General features: G+C 36.6%; 3 protein-coding genes across 52 annotated transcripts in view; 2 read left to right on the top strand and 1 right to left on the bottom strand.

The window, feature by feature from the left end:
- Positions 1 to 158: 158 nt before the first annotated feature.
- ATPsyndelta (ATP synthase, delta subunit) lies at positions 159 to 3268 on the top strand. The gene is made up of 6 exons (XM_053756972.2): positions 159 to 296; positions 1122 to 1239; positions 1448 to 1538; positions 1786 to 1892; positions 2339 to 2443; positions 3056 to 3268. The coding sequence occupies exons 2-6, from the start codon at positions 1123 to 1125 to the stop codon at positions 3119 to 3121; spliced, it is 486 nt and encodes a 161-aa protein (XP_053612947.1). The 5' UTR covers positions 159 to 296; position 1122; the 3' UTR covers positions 3122 to 3268.
- Positions 3269 to 3926: 658 nt separating this feature from the next.
- LOC128676697 (acyl-CoA Delta(11) desaturase) lies at positions 3927 to 5760 on the top strand. The gene is made up of 3 exons (XM_053756971.1): positions 3927 to 4061; positions 4205 to 4541; positions 5180 to 5760. The coding sequence occupies exons 1-3, from the start codon at positions 3965 to 3967 to the stop codon at positions 5610 to 5612; spliced, it is 867 nt and encodes a 288-aa protein (XP_053612946.1). The 5' UTR covers positions 3927 to 3964; the 3' UTR covers positions 5613 to 5760.
- Positions 5761 to 6078: 318 nt separating this feature from the next.
- Positions 6079 to 22145, bottom strand: part of Dscam1 (Down syndrome cell adhesion molecule 1) — a 59509-nt gene continuing 43442 nt past the window's right edge. For 27 of the 50 annotated variants that reach the window (XM_053756890.2, XM_053756870.2, XM_053756861.2 and 24 more), the window contains exons 25-41: positions 21953 to 22085; positions 21422 to 21531; positions 20709 to 20868; positions 19349 to 19500; positions 18440 to 18522; positions 17825 to 18001; positions 17370 to 17434; positions 16957 to 17058; positions 16056 to 16253; positions 15191 to 15367; positions 14230 to 14328; positions 12406 to 12578; positions 11858 to 11971; positions 11166 to 11304; positions 10577 to 10726; positions 8762 to 8822; positions 6079 to 7859 (exon numbers count right to left, since the gene is read on the bottom strand). In XM_053756890.2, the coding sequence (XP_053612865.1) occupies positions 7781 to 7859; positions 8762 to 8822; positions 10577 to 10726; positions 11166 to 11304; positions 11858 to 11971; positions 12406 to 12578; positions 14230 to 14328; positions 15191 to 15367; positions 16056 to 16253; positions 16957 to 17058; positions 17370 to 17434; positions 17825 to 18001; positions 18440 to 18522; positions 19349 to 19500; positions 20709 to 20868; positions 21422 to 21531; positions 21953 to 22085 (2172 nt within the window). In that variant the 3' untranslated portion in view covers positions 6079 to 7780. The other 23 variants (XM_053756876.2, XM_053756886.2, XM_053756884.2 and 20 more) reach the window with 5 other exon arrangements.

Here is a 22145-nt window from a genome sequence, read left to right as displayed (position 1 = left end):
CTGTACTTCTTAAAAAAGGAAGGCTGATGTTTCTTTTGTAATATCTGTATCCTTTTCTATTCGATGGTCGGTCAGTCAGTACCAGTATGGTACCGGCACCCGGCACCGTTCTTCAAATCAAACCGTGCCATAGAATGTAAACCACTTTATATGACATTGACAAAATTGCACAAAATGTCATATTTGCTGTTTGTCAGTCAGTGTAAATAGTGAGCCATCAAGCCGTAATTTAGAATATTTCTATTCGGTTTTGGTGGTTAAAATACTTCTAAAATATTAATTTACATACTTTGAGAGTAAGTATTTTTAATAATCTTGTTTTAGTGTTAATTCGCAATGTGAATATAATGTATGAAAATTTAAATCGCTATCTTTCAATATATAACATACCCTCATTTATTACATAATCTGGTATGTACATTTGTTCTGAAAGATTTTTAGAAACAGGTTCAATTTAATTCAGTATCTTTATAAATTTCTCGTTTACTGCAACCAAAACAATGTTATTAACGAATATTTCGATGTCTGGGCAACATATCATTGTTCTTTGAAAAGGTTAGGTTTAGAATAGTTACCATCAATTCAGTCTCTTATCCTGAACATAATAAATTCTACTTTTCAAATAGATAAACAATCTTCTATAAATCTTTTTGTTTTCAATTATAGAATTTCATTGTATTTTTTCATAGTACCTACTTCTCAACATAAACTTAAAAACACTTCCAAAGCTAGCTATGGCTAACTGCTTAACACTAATTTGTACTCTACTCTAATTTGCATACAGTAATTTGTGCTTGACTGGCAGTTTGCAATAATTTGGATTTTAGGCTTAGGCTTGGTTATTCTAATTTGAAGATTATTTCCAGATATTCACATTCAGTAGGTACTTCTCTCTTCTGATAGTGGAAGTCGAACTGGAAAGTAAAAATAATAACCCTTCATGAATATGCTATTGTACTTATTTTCGGTTAGCTCAAATACCACAATTTTTATCATTTTAAAACCCACAAAACTTTCACCCAAAAAATCTATGTGGTAACAAAGTAGAATTTCACAAAACGTAAATACACTTTTTGAACCGGAAAGATGAAAATTCTTTCATATCACTATATGTTTTACAGAATGGCAATGGCACTTCGCAATGTGTTGAGGGGTGTAGCAAGAAGGCTGCAAGCCCGTGGCTATGCTGACGCCCCGAAAGGCGACGAAATGGCTCTTACATTTGCTGCTGGAAATAAGGTGTGCTTATGGTTTGGTTTCTTAACCATATATTTAAAAAAAAAAACAATTTAGATGTCGAAGTACGCAATTGAAGTCAACCTTCTGTATCAATAGGATATATACCTAGTTCAATTATATGTTTTGTCCAATTCTTGTAATGTTAAAGTAACTTTTTTATGAATATGAGGATTAACAAGAATTTCATAATTGTATTTTGTTATTGCAGGTTTTCTATGATAAACAAGTAGTCAAACAAGTGGATGTGCCATCATTCAGCGGTGCCTTTGGTATCCTGCCAAAACATGTTCCAACACTTGGTAGGTTTTTATTGAAGTCTTATCTGGAGTGTATTTATCCAATAACAAACTTAATTTTTTTTAGAGTAAGAGTAGTTAGTAAATCATATTACCACATTGATTCAAAATTTAATAAAGATAACTCTATAGTTTTTGGTAATATTATGGTCATCCAGGATTATATTATGATAAGGTTTTTTTTTGATAATATTTTATTATTTTTTTGTATTGATTCTAAGATGATTTATATCAAGATTTTAATTTTCAGCCGTGCTGCGCCCTGGTGTCGTCACAGTGACCGAGAATGACGGCAAGCAATCCAAAATCTTCGTATCCTCTGGCACAGTTACAGTCAACGATGATTCCTCAGTACAGGTATATTCAGAATGCAAATCTTAAAATAAATACTATTATATATATTCAACACCCAAGTCAATCTGAAAAATATTATTTTCCATCTTGATCTGATCGGAGATCGAATCCTCGAATCGGACCTCCAGTGAAGCTGGCATGATGTTCATTAGGTTACAGAGGATTGGAAATTATGACATTAGATATTGTGGGTTTCAGTATATTGGGTGAAATGGTGCCAGTATGAGAGGACTAATCACCCGTCTGGTGTACTCACTGGTATTCCCAAAAGTAAATAATCTATATCTATACATATAATAAAACTGTAAATTATGGTTATGTTTGTTTGCACAAAACGTAAAAACTACTGGATGGAATTTGATGTGATTTTAACGGTTGATGGTCTATCTTAAACTACTTTTGAAACACGAAACAAGTAAAATATATATGAATGTGTGTGTCGGGTGCAGGTGCTAGCGGAGGAGGCGCACCCGCTGGAGAGCCTGGACCGCGGCGCGGCGCAGGACGCGCTGGGCAGGGCGCAGGCCGAGCTCAGCTCCGCCTCCAGCGACAAGGTGCGCTCTCGCTCTCGTACTGATGACTCAGTGTTACACTAAACAAAAACACCTAGTACTGATTTTCAGCCGTTACGTAATGTGGATGGAAAAAAAATATATATCTCACATTATTTTCAACATATTTTTTTCAGAAAAGAATTAGTACAGAGCGCTATAATATCTTTCTTATCTATCATTTTTCTGTCTGTCATTATGTGCCCGATTTTATAACTTCCAATCGGCCGCTTTGTATATTGCCGTTCCCAACACGAGATATTACGCATTAGAAGCTAAATCTAAGATTAACTTTTGGAAAATATAATTAACTTTAATATTTTGTACCCCTAAATACATTGTCAACATTAAAGGCTTTTTTACCTCTAGCAAGATTGTCAAACAACTAAAAATTTAGTAAGTACGAAGTGTACCTACTAATTCCATGGATTCTCGTGAAATTGTAAAACAAACTTCTTTAACATTTGCGTGACAGCTGCAATAACGACAACATAGCGACGGATTCCAGCCATCAAACTCACTAATATGGTTTGAGCCCTGGCTTTGGGTATCCCATCCCCGAATGCAGACGTGAACAAACGGGTTATTAACTTTAACTATTTCGACTTGCTCCAGGCGAAGGCGGAGGCAGCCATCGCGGTAGAAGTTGCCGAAGAAATCGTCAAAGCCGCGACTGCGTAAACCAATTACTGTTAACATCTAGCTATATATTTATTCATGTAAAATAAATATGAATTCCTTTCCTATTCCGTAGGGGAATGAACATTTTATTACATCTCTGTTATTTAATCCGAACAACTATTTGAAATAAAACAAGGGTTTAGTTGATTTTTGAATGATTTATTCAACGCAACCACAAGTTTTTATTTTCATCAAACCTAACGGTGCGATTTGAAAATCTGAAAATAATGTACTTTATCTCAATAAACACTTGCTGGCGAGAATTGATTGGCTACACTCAATTATCCCTAATAGTCATTTGCCATTTACTGTGAAAAGTTTTTGTTCAAAATTACTGCAATCTAACATGAGGTTCCGGCTATTGGTTTTTACCTGAGCTTTGAGTTTACGAATGTAGACATTTTGAATCATAAGTATTTTTATAACAGCAAGATTGCTCACAATCGTCAAGATATCCTATCGAGGAGTCTCAATAACCTCTTGGTAAAAATTGGGTCTTTATGGAGTATCTTAATTATACCTAGTTCCGAATAAATGTGAAATCTGTGTGGAAATTGGAACGCTTTTATATAGTTTTAGATTTTATATGACTCATAGATTCATTTTTACGTATTGATAGATATATGTCAACGGCCAAGTTACATAAAATCTAACTACATTAAGAAAGAAATCGCAATATAGAACTTAGACTTGGCTGGGCTCATGCCGTTTCTCACCAAGACCACCAGATATTCGATGTTCCTAGATTTATAGCTTTTCAATTAAAACCTATCCTTGAACCAATTTTCAGCTCTCTAGGTCTATGGGAAGTACTAATTTTTATTTTGATGATCAGAGCAAGTGATGATTCACTTAAGTAAACAAGTAAGTCAGTGTCGACATCGTGAAACATCGGAAATACTCATATGCTTATATTGGAAAATTCCAACACTCATATTCGGTAAGTTCTTTTATAATTATACTTAAAAATGTCATTTTATAGAGCCGGAAAAAGTAATATAGAATACCTAGGGGGTTACTAATACTTACACTAGCTACCTACTTAGTAATAATAAAAACATTAAATATTATTCTTCTTTTCAGCATATGTGTTGGGATTTGCATCAATCCTCGGAATCACGGCAGGAGCTCACCGTCTCTGGTCCCACAAAGCCTATAAAGCAAAAACACCGCTTCAAGTTTTACTGGTGTTCTTTTTCCTATTGTCTGGTCAGCGGTCAATCTTGACATGGGTGGAAAACCATCGCATACATCACAAGTACTCCGATACGGATGCGGATCCCCATAATGCGACGAGAGGTTTCTTCTTCTCCACCTTGGGATGGTTGGCTGTGGAGCCGCATCCAGAAGTAATGAAACAAAGAAAGTTGACTGACCTTTCAGACTTACTACAAATTCCCGCAGTAAAATTTCAACACGAGTGAGTACCTGTCTTATTCTTCTAAATTCTGTCTATAATAAAAGTAGTAAGTAATTTGCGCTGCCTCCTCTGGGGTGACAACGCTGTAATCAATCTTGATTGGTATTGCAATCGTAAAAAAATGTGTAGGTACTTCGTTAATAATCCATTTTCTACTCTTTATAGGCAGGTTAGTATTATCTTGGCAAAACTGACAACGGTAAACTTTTTGCTTTTTAGATAGTAATAATGTTACCGTACCTACCTATTATAAACAAGCTGATGCCTGCGACTTCGTTCGCGTGGCCGCACAATTTTTGGTAAGGTGTCAAAATTATTAGAAAAATTTAAATGTACAGACAAATGTAACGATACCTATACATACAGACGATGCTAATAATCAGACTGAAAAAGTATACTTTCTCTAGTTTAGCTGAACTATTATGACTCTTCTTCAGGTGTTTTATACCTCAACAGAAAATGCTCATCAGACTGAACAACTTTTATTAGAGCGTCATTTCAGTCAAACAGATTTTTTTTTTAATTCTTACTCTGTTGCTGTGACTTTACAGGATTTTTTTTATATGTATATGTATGTGATATGCCCTGTATTTTTAAAAAATTAACTATGTGTTCATATATCGTAACTTTTGTTACAGATACGTCGAAATCCTGATAACTTTGGTGGCCCTTATCTTTCCCACATATATTCCGACTTTTTGGGGAGAATCGCTGTATGTTTCGTTTTTCGTCAACTATTTCCGTCTGCTGGTGGTACTCACTATATCAGGCTTTATAAACAGCATTGCTCATCTGTGGGGAAATAAACCAATCGACAAGACAGCTGTTGGGACGCAATTCACATTTATTGGAGCTCTGGCGCTGGGAGAAGGGTTCCACAACTACCACCACGTGTTCCCTTACGACTACCGGACGTCAGAAGTATTGGACACTAAATACAATTTCACTGCGGTTTTTATAGATTTAATGGCTAAAATCGGATGGGCGTATGATCTCAAAGAGGTTCCAGAAGAGACTGTGAGGTCAAGAGTACTAAAAAAAGGTGATGGGTCTGATAAATATTATTTATAAAGCCATGAGACTAGATTTTCTGAATGACTGACCATTGTACCAGATGAGATGCTCGTCAACATTTGTGGCGCATTTATATTAGTGTGCTAGGTACCTATGATTACACATAGCATACGTAAAATAAGCATAAATACATTTTTTTAAACTATTTTTTCTTTCTATTTCCAAAACCTTGCTCTTTCCCCTTCAAGATAGTAATAGTAAGTAGGTTTTTCGCACACTAGTGCCACCATCACATTTTTACCAATTTGTTTTATTTAGGTAAGTACTACCGAAAATAAAAATAAAAACAAAAGCAAATTATGCTACATACACTATGATAATAATTTTCTTAGAATGTATTACACATACATAGTTGACCGTTTAAATAATGGTAATTTTTGTTGAATGCTCAATAATTTCTATAGAAATCGATTTCTATAAAGGCAATAATAATGATTTATATCTATTCGAAATAAAACAAGGGTTTAGTTGACGTTTGAATAATTTATTCAACACAAACACTTTGGTACAAACAGTTAGTTGCGAAAGTGAAGCTTTATCAGTGCTCGAGTCATCTTGCGGCGATCGCTAACAAAGTCGAGCATTGAAATGCAAATGAGAACAATACAAACCCTAAACAAACCATTTCATAAGTGTTAGTCAATGCAGTCTATTGGATATTTCATATTTAATTTTCATAATAATTAAGAATAATTTTTTTTCACATTAATTTTAACTAAGTTCATTCAAATCGCAAATCTCTAATTGGAAGGTTATAAGAAGATCTGTTGCTAGGAAGTCGCAATAACCTAACTACAAGCCTACTCTGCGAAGCTTACATGACAATGCACAACATATAAGGAAACACCTAGAAAATGACACCTCCGTGTCTTACACCTAGTCGTTTGCATAATATAAGGGGTAAAATTACGATTATTTATGATTAATAAAAATGCACCTTAGCACTCTAGAGTAATATTAAAAGTTTGAATTCCATTTGAAGTCAGTATGTTTGTTACATTGTATTATTATTGTTTGGTCTTAAACATGTGTTTGGGTAACTGTATTCATAATGGCAATTTCAGTAGATTTTATTGTATCGATAAATCGCACATACGTAAATCAGATTAATTTTACATATTATAATGTTTAACACATATTATACGTATGTTCTAACTATCTACGGATTATAATGTAATAGGTACTTTTTTCAAAGTTGATTAATTACTATAATAAAAAGAATCTTATTATTAATCTTAATCCTAAGTAGTTTATGCGTAAACGCAGAGCAAAAATAAAAAAATCACAATTATACAAAAATCATGGTAAAATAGCTGTAACATTAAAAAGGAAGCATTGTGACAACCGGGCGGTTGTTATATAACTTAAAATCATTACTACAGTACATAAATATAAATAACGTACCTTAGTATTACATTATTCAAAATTAAAGGGTGTAAAATACAAAAATATCACATTATTACATGTTGAGCTTAATTTAAATTTCCATTCTATAAAACACCCTCTAGCCAGCTCTCCCATTTATTAGTACAAGTACTTCTCTCTTTAAATTAAGCTAAACAAATAAGATCAAAAATGAAAACTACGTATATAATGTACCGTTGACACAGTATCGTCTCGAGTTCTGCGGCAAATGCTACTCGGGCTTTGGGGAAGGTACTTAATCATATTAATTTGGAAAGATAGTTTACTACGCGTCACCTGCCTAACGAAAATATATTAATTTGAAATAACTACCACAACCTTATTTTTTCTGTTAAATGGTAACATTACATAGTGACGCGTATAATAGATTTTAGAAGGAAAAGTCTATCATATCGAGCCCGACAACAGCTTGCCACAGATCGTAATGAAGATCAAACGAACTTTATGGCACGACTGTGCGCTACTTAAAACTAAGAAAAAAATAAATCCAGCCAACTAAGTTGGGATAAACTAAATCGTAAAAGGCAACACAAAATAAATGACACACGAGAGAGATGCATGATGGAATTTGGCACGATAGTCACCAACTTGCTGAGAAGCGCGGTAGCACAAGCGGTCGTAGGAAAGGATAAGAGCTGAAAGAATGTTTGATTGAAGCGCGTCGCAGCTGGTCAGCAAGATGATGACGTCCATGAAACGACGGTGGAGTCCGTGTGTCGCGCTGGATCTGAGTTTACAGGTTACACTGCCACAGTATCGTAGGCTGTGAGTCCCCGCCCGTGGATTGCTTGCTGGGGGACTGGGGTGGCTGCTTCTGGTCTGAAATCCGATCGCACACGATCTCTATAAGCCTTCTCTTTTTATCACCTTCAATAAGTATATGTATGTATACTGACATCTATGTCTATTCTTTCCAGTGCTTTAATGCCAGGATATTTTGAAATATCTCTAATAATTTATTACAGCGACTTTGTTTATTTATGTATACAGGCAAAAATAGGTATATTGACAACACAAAATGTGATTATAAATATGGGTAAAATCATAGTTACAAAGGAGTATAGCTAAAGTTAACAATCATATGATAGCAAACCAACTTTCTGAATGACAATTTGAACAAACACTAAGCAACTTATTGAATTGTATGGTAACTAAAAAATGAAATGTCGGTCATGCCGTAAAAAGGAAATGAAATAAAAATAACATGTTATTTGAAACAGCGGAATGTTGGTGTCCTTACCAGTTTTCTGCAAATTATAGTTTTAGTGCACACAGGTTAGGTGTTAGCCACATAGGATTAATGAGTAAATGAGGCAAAATCAAGGGTATATAGATATCGATTACCGTACATACTTTGACTTACTGTTTCCTGTAGATCACGGATGCAGAACATAACACATGCTTAGTAACGAGCATAGAACGAATGCATAATTTATCTGTCTACCTAGCACGAGTCATTTAGTTACAGCACACACGCAAGGCACCGGCAATGTTATTTGTCTAAACATTTTGCTGTCAATTATAGTTGTGCTAAAGATATTAGATTGTTATTCTTTAAGTGTGGCTATTTGAAATGCTTATGCTTAACTTGAATTTAGTTTTAAGTTTAGCAAATGTCAATTTTGGTAGCCTAATCTCATTGATCGTGCATGGGGTGATGTTTGAATTTTGGTGTAATGTTTTTATGTGAAGTGTTCTCGAGTTAGGTCTCATGAACTGACCTGTCAATGAGTTTCCTCATCTCTTCGGCGTGCATGCCGTCCTTGGCTGTGTGGGCCCTGACTGTAACAACACACAAGTCACGGCGAGCTCTACTAGCCACGAGACTGCAGACTGCTTCTACACACCATCGCTACAACACTCACGCATGACAAATATTGTCTTGAAGAGATATTTCCAGAATTTATTCCTTCAAAGTTTTCAAATAAATCTATAATACAAAAACGATTTGCTAAAATTTAATTTCAGAATTAAATGAGTGAGCATTGTTCGATGATGTCCGCCTTATTTAAACATATACTAAAACTACTCAACCAAGTAAGAAATATTAGTTAATCACAATCACATCTATACATTTAAAAGTATCGTTATAAACATTTAAAATACCTAAATAAACATAATTTGTTCACTTGATAAAACTTTTTGATAAAGTAAATGTGAATAAATTTAGTATTTATTCAGTTTTATCGTGATTGTACCAAGTGTCACAAATTATACTTAGAGAAAAACATTAAAAGGAAATTTTGGAAAATAAAATGAAGTAAGCCAATTGCAGAAAGTCTAATTTGAAAGCTCCAAGTAATCCAATTGTTATAAATTTGAAATAAATTTTGCATGCTGTCAGTCACAATAAGTAACATAAATTTATTGAAGTAGAATTAAAATATGGAGCTAAAATAGTTTTACCGTCTTCTGTTCAGGTCACACCCACGAGCGCATGGATCAATTTGAGAAATCATTTATATTATATCGATTTTTATATTATGCATGAATTCTGTAGTCATACTTTTAATGTTAATTTTACACAGCAGCATAGCCATAGCTAACGAATACCGGCTTATATAATATACATAATTCTATATACTTTAAACTTTGTTGAAATATGTTTATTTGATGCGAATTAATGACGAAAAATGGTGCTTATAGATACGTAGATATAAAACTACTTAATTATACCTAAGTACTAAGGTACATAGAAGTCAAAATGGTCTACATAATAAATTTTTCTTGAAAGTTTTACAAACGTATTATGTTTTCATGTCAACATAAATTATGCACATAGAGCCAAAAATATATTGAACAGTCATCATGAAGTAATAGGCAAGCATGTGCATAAGTTAAACACGTATATAATTACATTAAGCATATGTAAATAAATACATAACATATATTCTTATAGGTAAAATTCACAAAAAAGTATGACTAACTTGATGTTAAATGATGAAACACATTATAAATTGAGTGTTATGTGTGCCTTTCAGAAGAAGTTCTCTGTTAAATTCTTTGTGGAATGACCAGAAGAAGTATAACAAAGATCCATTGTCTTCGTCAACTCAGCCATTTTTAATGTACCCAATTCAGGGGTCTTCGGAGTGGAAAAGGATAATGGAGTATTATCCATCTCGCGGCCGCAATACTGATTGAAATCCATATGTAAGATTCTATTCGATTAAAATGTCAAGTACTTTCAATCTGTAGCCTAAATACAATTTTAGGATTGGGTATATTTTTATGATATCATATCTTGTTGCATCAGTTCAGCCTTTTTGACAGCTTGAATAACAGATGAAATATCTCTTCTAGTAAAATAATCTAATAAAATCATAGTCATAAAAATAAAATTATTGAAAATTAATTTCATATGTAAATAAGAAGTTAGAAGAGGCTTTTGCCCAACAGTGGGACAAATATCTAGTTTAAAAAATGTAAGTGATACCCAGAAAATACTATCGTGATTTAAGTATTTGATTGTATAATATGCTCGTCATCCCTACAGTATGAAATGATGATGAAGTTCTAAACGTTAGTTTACATACCCGGGTAGTTGCGTGGTTGGTCACACTCGGCTTCGGAGATTTCGTTGGAGTCCTTGCTCTCGTTGAAGGAGGAGGAGCAGTTGTTGTCGGCGTTAGCATTGCGGGGGGGAGGCGGGGGAGGCTCGGGGGACCCACCGCACTTGCGAGTTCCTACAATTTATTTTAATAAGCTTCTACAATAAAAGATCACGTTGACGACGGAGTCATTTCGTTATTTTTACAATTACCTCAATAGAATCCGCTAGCTTTGATTTATTTATTTATAAAGTGGCGTGTCTTTTCATATACAATTCACACAATATTTTTCACAATTTCTCATTGCTCAAATGTTGTTGGAAAAGAATTGCTAAACATTAAGTCCGCCATTGGTAAATTTTTACAATTATTCTTTTTTATTTACCGTAAGGCCGGGGATGATGGCTATACAATGTTGAATTTATTAACATATCTACGCCTCGGTTCCGATTTTTTTATGGGCATATCGCCAGACAATCTTTAACAGGCAACATTTGGGTAACATGCCCACCGTTCACTGTAAAGGGTGAGCATGGGCACAATACTCAATGATTTTCAATAAGCAGTAACCCACCAATGCTGGGTCGGGAGCCGTAGTGGTCGGAGTAGGGGGTTCCGTACGCGCCGGTGTACTGGTCGTCCTCGGGCGCGCAGCAAGCGGGCTCGTCGTACTCGGGCCCGCACGCGTACATCGGTCGGGAGTAACGGGCGCGCTGACACAAACACAAATATTACTGTAGTAGCTTCGTCCGCGTTCAACCCTTAGGGATGGAATTTCCAAAAAGCGAACGTCTCTTATCCAGAATCTACCTTCCTGACATATTTCATTTTAATTGGCCTAGTAGTTTTCGAGATTTCGTGATGCGTAAGTGATTTTTTTTTCGCTTATTTATATAGGTATACTATTTATACAAGACCCTTAATGCTAATATGATACAATAGGTGTGAGTACCGCGGAGATAGAAATGATATTTACTGATTAAAGTAACTAGTTACGTTGCTCGTGCAATAACAGTAAGTTCACTTGCTTCCAGACAAGGAAAACATAGGAAACATGTACACCGGTTGACTATTTACTTTACAAGTATATGCGACTTGCCACTAGATGGCCATAGGTAGCCGTAAAAGTCATGTCAGGCTTAAAAAATCTGACACAAGTGTTCGCAATAACACACTCGTTCAGAAAAAGAGAACGTAGAATAGGAGTAGTTTCGAGGATTTCCCAAGAGAATTAAGTAAGGAAGTAAGGTGGTCTCTGGTACTCACGTATTGGTCCTCTTCGGCGCAGGTGGCGGGGTCGTCGTATTCGGGGGCAGTCGAGTAGATGGCGCTTTGTCCTCCTTGGGAGTTCTTGCGGGCGTAGCGGCTGTTGGCTCGGGGCTGGGGGAACAAACGACATTTCATTACAATGGAAAATATTATTAGATACTGAACAGATTAAGGTATCATATTAAAATGATAGGCGGTTATTTTTTTGTCTTCGAGTTTGATTGTCTGATACTTTTATATTAGCTACCTACTTACTATATAGCAAGGACCGGGTGTATTTTGTCTCCATTAAACTTGGGATTACGAATAAAAACAGGCCAATTTTATAGGGCGTAGAAAGCACATGACCACAATTTTTATTTGAAGACATAAGATAGACATATTATGTGTAGATGAACTTACACCATTTACGAACATACATTCTTCCATCCATTTGGATGGAACGAGAAATAAGCGGACCAATTAGAGTAAGATCGAACTTGTGTTTTTTCTGTACTTGCTATTACTGGTGCAATAAAGAGTATGTATAGTAACGTTAGAGTTACCATGCTCTGTGAGCCGGCGCGCGAGTGCGCGGGATGGTGTGGATGCGGGTGCGCGAGCGTGCCGGCGTGCGCGGCGTGGTGGTGCGGGAACGCCAGCGCCTTGCTCGGGTCCATCTCCTCGCGGAAGCCCAGCAGGTGGAACGTCGCGTACGGGCAGATCTCGTCCTCCATGCCTGCATACCGGTATACGTTATCACTTACCTACTCATCAAATGTGACGTCATCAAACGACTTTGCTATGGGGCTAAAAACGAGCGAAATCGCCGCTAGAAGCGCTAGTGTTGCGTTAGCCCCCATTGGCGTTCGACTATTGATTTTTTGGCTAGTACCGCAGCCATCCAATCACATTACAGTAGTCGCAATTTTATGATAGGTTGGCTGTTTTTCACTGCGAAAAGATTTGATAAAGAAATATAAGTTGCAAACCTGCACGAAAGTCTTTATTGAATTTAATTTTCTAAATATGTATATAAATTCCATTTATATCTGGATAGTACTAAAAATACAAGTAGCACCAGTATTTCAGTACGAATACGATTGTTGCGGCTTGTATTCATATTTTGATAATTAGTTATTATAACAAATAGATATCATATAAAAAATAAGCTTAATTGTACTCATATTTTGATAATTAATTGTTATAACATATTAAAGATATCATTAAAAAAATAAGTTTAATTGAAGCCTAAAAGATATAACACATCTTAATGTAGGTCTTATATCTGTCAATTGGGATTAATAAAGCAACACATGGAGAAAACTGGTGTTAGTATTCTATGAACGTAATGCAATACAAATCTTTAAAATATACAAATTGTTTTATACAAAACTTCAAAATATAAAGACCTAGAGTATAAAATAAAAGAAAAACAAAAAAAAACAGGCTGTTAGTATAACTCTTTTAACTACTGCACACGGTATTACATTTCTGAAATATTAATTCATTAAAAAATGGTATTATTAGTAATTTTAATATTGTTTATTCTCGGGTGACAGTTATTATTTTTATATTACAAGACAGTAGTTTATTGTAAATTTATTAGTGAAGTGACTTCATTATTATACTTATATTAGGTATATGTAGTGCTAGACCAGGGATCCGTGTGCTGCGTCTCACCATGGTGTGCGGCGACGTGTTGAAGTTAGTAATATTAAAGCATCTAAGTTGAAATTGTGGTTTCTTTCCGCAAATCTCATCTGGTCGTTTGTCCTGAGTGCCTTACTCGGACTCGTCTGATGGCAGTCTCAAATGAAGCCGTTAATATATTGCAGTCCAGCCAACTGTTTTATAGAAAATATTATTTTTTCTGAATTGTACCGCGGGCAAATGATGTTGAGTGGCTTGTTTTTGAAAATACCCGATTCGACCAGTTCTCGTCGTCGCTGTGTTGACTGCACTACCGTCATTTACAATTTTGTTATGCTATTTCGGTAGTGGGCGCGTCATTTCAACTTAGAAGATAAACATCAAATGGTAATAAGAAAAACAGACATCATGCGACATGCTTAAAATAATCATTTTGTTTTGGGCCATGGAAAAAAACGCTCCAGTTTTATATTATATATATATATTGATCAGGATAAAATGTAACCATTGTTTACGAGTAATCAATAACAAATACAAAAATGAATAGATAGTACTCATGTATTCGAGATCATTGACACCGTGCAGAATTGCACAGGTCTTCTAAAAATACGAGTACAGTTCGTCGTGAGATAATTAAAAGTCAATATATAGGTATAACCAAATATGTATTAAGAGCTGGTTGTAATTCTATAGCCCTAAATGTCGGCCATGCAAGAAGCGCAGTCACAAGCGTCTACCTGTGGAGATGGTGTCGCCGGAGTTGGGCCTGCGCAGGCGCGGGCGGCGCACGCGCTCGTAGTGGTGTCGCCGCGGGTCCCACGTTGAGTGCGCGCCCACTGAACCACACTACTGCGTTACGCATGCCCATAGCGTTACCTACACCTAACTACTTGACATGAGCTGTATTTATTGTTCATTAGATTATTTTATTAAGAATTATTTTGTTGATCCGGTTGAAAACTTTCTTGAATATGGTCTTTGACCCTGCGTTTGGAGCTCATGTCTAGTACGAATTTATCGGTATAATTATTCACAAGTAAATGTAAATTGAATTACGGATATTATTGCTTGTGAATAACTATTTGACAGGTTTCGCTACTATAAATACACACAATTTATGGTGATATTCTAATATTTTAATACATAAATCAATAGTAGCGACACCAGTCATAAATATAATGTTCTATACCGTGAACCATACTAAAATAACGTTAAAATCCAATCAGGATGTACCAGGGTCTCATTCTGGACATTTTGGGAAAATTTTCAGGGACAAATAAAGTAGGTACCATCACATAATAAACAAGAAGCAGACGACATAAAATTGGGATAAAGCTAAGTAACGGGACAAAATACTATGGCAATAAGCACATTCATGAGGAAAATTTGCACACTGTATAATTTTTGAAAATTAAATGTATCATTTGCAGTTAGAATTAAGTACAGAGTTTCCCCACAATTATTTAAAAAAAATGACGTATTCGTATAGACGTAGCAAGAGGATACGTGGTTTTTTGCTCATTCCTGAAAACGTATATTTAGTAAACTTGCAAGTTTTGTCTTTTGCCTCTGTCTATTACATAAGGCATAAAGATGTGTACATCTGTGTGAAGCGCTATGTAGCCGAGCTCGTCGCGTTGTCCGCCGCGCTTGTCCAGCGTGATAATGTGTGTGTGTGCTGTGTAAGTTGGCACTTACTGATGACAGCTTGTCGCTTGACGCGGTCGCAGGTGTTGTAGTTGGAGCCGGGCACGGGCGGCAGCTTGCGGTTGGGCGGCGCGATGTAGCCGAGCTCGTCGCGCAGTCCGCCGCGCTTGTCCAGCGTGCCGCCGCCGCCCGCCAGCGCCGCTTGCGACGCGTTGTACACCGCGTCATCTGGACCACACTCGACGTTATTAGACAAACAATATATTTAGCTATAATTCGAATCGTTTAGAATAAAAAGTTCTTAACTTAGTCAAGTATGGCGCAGTGACAAATTATTGATAAAATGTTTTAAACAGGTCTGTAAGTCTGACATTTTGTGTCAGCAGGGAGGGAGTTAAAACGCAATAACTACACAACTCGTGGGCTGCCATTATAAGTCATGTGTACTGTATCAAGGAAAACAAATAAAAGAGGTCATCACATGAATTTTTGTGGTATTTCTATTTTGTGAAAATTCTCAAATACAAACGTCTGTTTGTCTCGTGTCAAAAAGAGTCGACAAGTATATGTTATATAAAAATACTACATTCGCACGAAATAGTACTAACTAATAACTACAAATTAATCAAGTAGGTTCGACAGAATCTGATACCTATACACACTGAATTACATTGACTAGTAATTAAGATGAATAACGTACTTTACCTTATTCATCATCATTGCTTTAAAGTTGATCAAAGTGATATAAGGATGTAAAATACACAGTAAAAGTGAAAATGAATCGGCAAATTATATATTAACGATGAATTTTGGATAACAATTGCTAAATAAACACCTCTAAGTAATTTTGCATGCGTGACAACGCCGAATGTAGTAAAATAAGAAATGAAGCGGTGATCCATGCCACCATACATACAGTACACGTCCTTCTGACCTCGCAGCCGGTGGGGGGTGTTCCTCCTCGCCAGGGTCAAGCAGATCACGACCACTCCCACAATAAACACCACGATGGTCGCCAGAATAGGGACCAAGACTTCAGGCTCCAGCCACGCTTTGATCCACACGGGAAGGTCTTTACCCCCGTCGACGTTACTAGGCAGAGGGGCAATAGTACCTACAACAGAACAATACCTTTGTGATGGTCTCGCGCTCCCCGTACCACGCAGACCACTACTATGGCGATGATAATGACGAGTATCGCGGCGATAACGGGCACGATCAGATTGAGGTGCGACAAAATGATCTTGATGGTCTGTTCCGTGGTAAGGGACCCGCCGACGTCGCGCGCCGGTGCGATAGTACCTGAAATGCAAACCGCCATATTATTTGTCATGATTGGTCAACATAAATGGAAGAAATTAAAGGCGATGCATTTCAGGTGACTATTTATTATAAACAATATTTAAATGAAGAATACAAAATAAATAAAACGAAATCAACATATTAAACTATGTGGATTTAGTTTTATAAATAACCTGTATAGGTATTAATTTACTTCACTTGACTTGGACGTAAAGTAGTACTTTACGAAAGTTATATCTCGATCCGATGTCCAAGTCAAGTAAGGTTAATGTTTAGCATCATAACTAGCGGGCGTCCTAAATGCATGCATAAATCATCTCAAGAATTATAACGACTAGACTAATATTTAACTTGTTGGGTTCATGTAATTGTTACGATTGATGAGGGTACCGGGCTATATACTTTGTAAGTGTAATTAGTTTATTCATACAAATAAGTCAACACTTAATGCAGGTAGAAGTAGTAAATTCACATGACTGGGATGTCTTGAACATGCGATGCTAAAGTTAACAAACCTCCAGTCATGGTCAGGGTAGCAAAGTCATACTCGGCCACGTTGAAGCCAGCATTGTTGTGAGCCGTGATCCTCAGGGTGTACCATGTGGCCGGCTCCAGATCTGCAAGTGTTATACTCCTTAGTCAAACGTTCCAACAGAAACATCGACCAGCTTCGCTCACTAGTTGGCACTACTGAGAAGTGAGGTCCTGTCCACTATGTATGACATTATAAATTGTAATGCGCGAGTCATTACACAAAGGCTTGCCTTGGATATTAACTTTACACAAGCGCCCCTAACGACGAATTCAATTGCTAGAGGTAAAATTCATTTTTTGCCCTATTTTGTGTTATGGCTCATCTAATTTATTACTCTAGAATAACAAATCAAAGTATCAAAGTACTTGTAAAGTTGTTTGTGGACTAACTTACCAAGAACAACGAAGTTGCCGCCAGGCTTCACCGCATTCGATATTTGGTTCCATTCAGCAGTGCCCCTAAAAATATACAATATTTGAGGATATTTTGACTACGAGTATATAAGTAAACATATTCATAATTTGTTTGTGTAGGTAAATGTAAGTTGATGTAGCTTACACACTTCCTTCGTTGGCTCAATGACCTAAAGAGGATCTTGTCGTCAAATACAATAGGCGGAGTCTTGTCAATAATAATAATTTATAGTGAAACATTAGATATAATGTCAATATTGAAAATTCGCTATAAGCAATACGTAGAATTTTCCACTCTTTCCTATTCTCTCCACAGGTTACTTAGTCGTAGGTCTGCGTAAAACATTAAATTAACATTCAGTTTTCTTAGGCAGTTCAATGCGTCTTGTATCTCCATAGATACCTATGATATAACATTAGACAAACAATACAAACTTTTTCTTATTCTCGACGACGAAGTGGCTCATGGGGCAGCCGCCGTCGAGCCACTGCTTGAGATGCAGCGTGACGGAGGAGCTGCCGACCTCGATGAAGTCGGCGGCACGCGGCACCGGCGGCTTGGAGCCCCGCGTGCCCGCGAACACCACGTCCGAAGCCTCGCCCGTGCCGATGCTGATGGCATTTGAGGTTCGTTACTTCAATAATTAATTTATTGAACTGAATATAATCATTCCTTAAAAATCATTCGTTTAGAGGGTGAAGTACGGGTTGTAAGCATGTCACTTCTCACTATCATTGTGGTGTGGTTGTTGTTGCGTCACAATGGCGCACTGTGATTGGTTAGCTGCGTCTCACTGCGTTCAGCCAATTAAATAATAACTTACGAACTAATAATTACTTATTATTTCGCTGACAGTTAAGTAGTGTTAAAAAGGTTTTTCCATTTATCAAAAACACAAATCATATACCTAAGGAAGGAAACGGATTTACTCAGTTCGGCATATGAAACAAAAGCTTGTAATACATGGAACATTGGGAGATTTCGTTGTCGTTTAAAGATCACTGCAATATATTTACATGAAATTTATGGAAATTCATCGGAACGCTTACCCATTGTAGGCTGTGACATAAAGTTGATATTTGGACCCGCAGAATAGATTTTCCAAAGTGTAGGTATCAGTGTTTGCAGGAATCTAAAAAATAACAAGTAGATTTTTATCGACGACCTCGGTGGCGCAGTGGTAAAGTGCTTGCCTCTGAACCGAGAGGTCCCTGGTTCGATCACCGGTCGGGTCATGATGGAAAATGATCATTTTCTGATTGTTATAAAATATAGTATCGTTGAGTTAGTATCCCATAACACAAGTCTGGAACTTACTTTGAGGCTAGCTCAATCTGTGTGATTTGTCTTAAATATATTATATTTATTTTATCAGTTGGATTTGTTATACACAGCTATGCAAAATATATACATTTGGTTTACATGTATTTTTATTTGTTTTACATGTTTTTGCTTGTGTCATCCATTGTCGAAATGTATCTTTCGTCGTATGTATTTAATGCTGCACTTACAAATAGTTTAGATTCCTGACAAGTTATTTGAAAATTGTTGGGGTTTTGTTGCCTTTTTGTCTAGCTTTAAAAATTGCATAGACGATTATGTACTACAAATGTTAGCTTTACTAAATTTAACTTATGGAGAAATCTTTAATTCAAAATGGTTGCAGTATAATTATTTTTTCTGCAAGTTACGCCAATAAATCAGTTTACAAGAACAAGTTTTTAAAAATATTATTTACCGCACATAACATTATAATAAATCGGAGAATTTATTTGGGAGATATAATATTGAGTACATACAAACGTGACTACATTCTGTGACCTCACAAGATGTCCTCATTAGGTAGGACCATTGGGTTTACATGGGTACATACATTACATGTTTGGCAAGTTATCTTGCATGTCAGGTCGCTAAGTCTTAAACATGTATCAGTCCGATGTAATGTACGAACGGCATACCTGCACAGTTTCCCAGTCACCGAACTCTTGTTTGTAGTGGATGGTGTATCCTGCAGCTGGAGATTGGTCGGCGTCGGCCGAAGGTTTCAGACGGAGGGTCAGCGACGACACGGACGAAGACGCGATCGTCAGTTGTGGCGGGAATGGGGGCGCTGTGATAAACAAAGGGGACTTTTCAAACACCGGACCAATTTTTACAATATGATCAGCACATGTGAACATAATTTATTGGGAAAAAGAACGTATATTTTCGACTTTCCTTAGTGAGTCGATTAGCTCAATCAATTTGTATGGTATTATTTTCCAATACATTTATGGATATTGATGTGTACTCATGTTATAATAATATTATATCATAGTATAATGATATTGTCATTCAAAACTGCTCTGCAAATGAGGGCGGTATTAAAAACCAATACTGTGTGTTGAGTTTATGTCATCATATACATATACTAATATAAATTTATCAAAGAAAATATTGACTAATTGCTGACAACGTGGCTTTAAGAAAAATTTAATAATTATAATTATATTTTGAGAAAATATTTCCGGAAACTGCATACATGCTTCTTAAAGCATGTATGCAGTTTATTCAATATTTATCCAGTTATCCAGTTTTAGGAAATATTTTCTTTAATGAAATAATATGGACTAATTGCTGACAACGTGACTCAAGGGCTTTACACGAAAACATGTTTCTTTGTAAATACACAAGTAGTCACGTGTATCGTGACTCGATGGCTTTTCCCGTCGAACTTGTGTCATCATTCTTGTTCTTTTTTATGTTTTGCAATATGGAACAGGCTAAGCTCAAAGACATTACAGTGTGTCATGTTGGTTTTTACCATTTAATACCTCGAGTCTTACTTATTAAAAATAAATATAATATAAATAGTTGATGAGTATCAGTATGACTTTTCAAATATACATAAATTAATATTTTTATTGTAAGTAGTAACATAAGTACATATATAACGAATTTTGGCGAACGCTCGAAAAGTCACAAAATAAGTTCAATTGTTATAACTGCCATAGCAATAGCGTAGGTAGTCGCCATCAAGTCAAATAGATACATATTTCCATGTGTCAAAAACAAAAAAATTGTATAAAATATGGGGCTCGTATGACATTGGAGACAAGTGACTTCACAAATGTTGGAGTCAAAAAGCGTTTCAATTGTAATTTAATGAAAACAAAAAAATACTAAAGGAAAAAAAATCTTACTATAAATAAAACCTATCAATTAAAGTGACATCGTGATTATCGTGTTAAATTATGTGAAAGCATTTACAAGTTTTATTTTATACACAGGCAACTATATCGTGCGTCCACGAAAGTGTTAAAGTGTGTCTATACCGACCTAGAACGGAGAGGGTGTGTGTGACGGTGTCGGTGCCAAACTGGTTGTCGACGTGGCAGGAGTACTCGCCGGCGTCCTCGCGCGCCACGCCCGCGATCTGCAGCGACCCGTCCGGCAGCTGCCGGATCCGCTCCAGCGCTTCCAGCGGGTGGCCTTTCACCTGCACGACGAAACAACAAAACGATACTATACTCTCTCACATCTGAGCATTTTCCCGTTGAGCATCGGAGCTCAAGGTCCGCTTGAAAATACAATTCTTACAATAAGGGAGTGTATGTTGAGGCCCGAGACGGAATCGAGATGGAACACACGAGAAAAGTACTTTCTTTCGAGTGATACATAGTGCTTTATACGATATATTATTAAATAAAAATAAAAAGCATAATTTCATATTAAAAAAATAATTTGAAGATTTCGGCCAGTCTGCGTAAATACTCTTGCAAAAATAATACTAATCACTCAACACGATGATATTGCGTTTGGACCTGTCTAAATGGCGTGAAATATGATTGCTTCCGAGCAAATGAAACCTTTATAAAGTTTACGAATCACGACTTTTTCGCCGAAATATGCTCTACTTGAACGAAAGCATAGTGACGAAAATTAACGCATATTTAAAACTTGGTTACTCAATAACTAACTAAGTTATCTTAACCGTACTGATAGCAAACTGTATGTCGTGCATATGTATACCATATAATTATAGTGATTACCTTCCAGAGAATGTTAGGCGGGGGCACACCAACGGCTAGGCAGGGCAACTTCACATCTTCCTTATAGGTAGCTACGAACGACTCGTCGAACGATGCGATTTTAGCGGGAACTGCGAAAGAATATATTGTTTTCACTAATCACATACATTTTCATAGTACCGGCCTGAGGTTTGTGGACCACTCCGTAGTATATGGTGTGGATGTCCTACGAAGCCCCTAAGGGATATAAAGCCTTAACAGCTAAGCGGCCATTTTAAAAAAGTTGAGGGTCATTTTTTATAGGACTTAGACCCCGGTTAAGAAAGTAAAGCGTGTTCCCTTCCAATGCAATTAATTGGATTACTTTAGCTCAAGATGGTTTGACTTCTTATAAAAACGTATGTGGAAATGAGCGAGACGGTTTCTCCTTGGCAATGATATTGTTGCCTATCAGCTGCCTGGCTACGTGTCCCTTAGAGAGGTCCTGATACATAGGTCCTATTCTAGAGCGGAATCACACGCAACAATAACTAAATATAAAAATGTCGTTACCCTTATCACTGGCGCTGCAAGAAGCGGTGGCTGAGGGTTGTCCCTCGCCGATGATGGTGGAGGCTGTCACCCAAAAGTCGTAGCGGCCGGCCTTCAGGTCCGTGGCGGAGTAGCTGGTCTGGCTGGCAGGCACCTGGTCATGGAAGGAAGACGATCCAACTGTATCCGCCTTTTACGATAAGATTTTACACGA

Source organism: Plodia interpunctella, chromosome 16, assembly GCF_027563975.2.
Source record: "Plodia interpunctella isolate USDA-ARS_2022_Savannah chromosome 16, ilPloInte3.2, whole genome shotgun sequence".
NCBI classification, from domain to species: domain Eukaryota; kingdom Metazoa; phylum Arthropoda; class Insecta; order Lepidoptera; family Pyralidae; genus Plodia; species Plodia interpunctella.
The sequence above is the reverse complement of the archived record's forward strand: the minus strand, read 5'-3'. Positions and strand labels throughout refer to the sequence as shown.

Excerpts from the sequence above, each read along its gene's own strand:
- ATPsyndelta (XM_053756972.2), top strand. The coding sequence starts at position 1,123 with ATGGCAATGGCACTTCGCAATGTGTTGAGGGGTGTAGCAAGAAGGCTG. Across the intron at positions 1,240-1,447 it reads CATTTGCTGCTGGAAATAAG|GTTTTCTATGATAAACAAGT; the intron begins GTGTGCTTATGG and ends TTGTTATTGCAG. Across the intron at positions 2,444-3,055 it reads GCTCCGCCTCCAGCGACAAG|GCGAAGGCGGAGGCAGCCAT; the intron begins GTGCGCTCTCGC and ends GACTTGCTCCAG.
- LOC128676697 (XM_053756971.1), top strand. The coding sequence starts at position 3,965 with ATGATTCACTTAAGTAAACAAGTAAGTCAGTGTCGACATCGTGAAACA. Across the intron at positions 4,062-4,204 it reads AATTCCAACACTCATATTCG|CATATGTGTTGGGATTTGCA; the intron begins GTAAGTTCTTTT and ends TCTTCTTTTCAG. Across the intron at positions 4,542-5,179 it reads GCAGTAAAATTTCAACACGA|ATACGTCGAAATCCTGATAA; the intron begins GTGAGTACCTGT and ends CTTTTGTTACAG.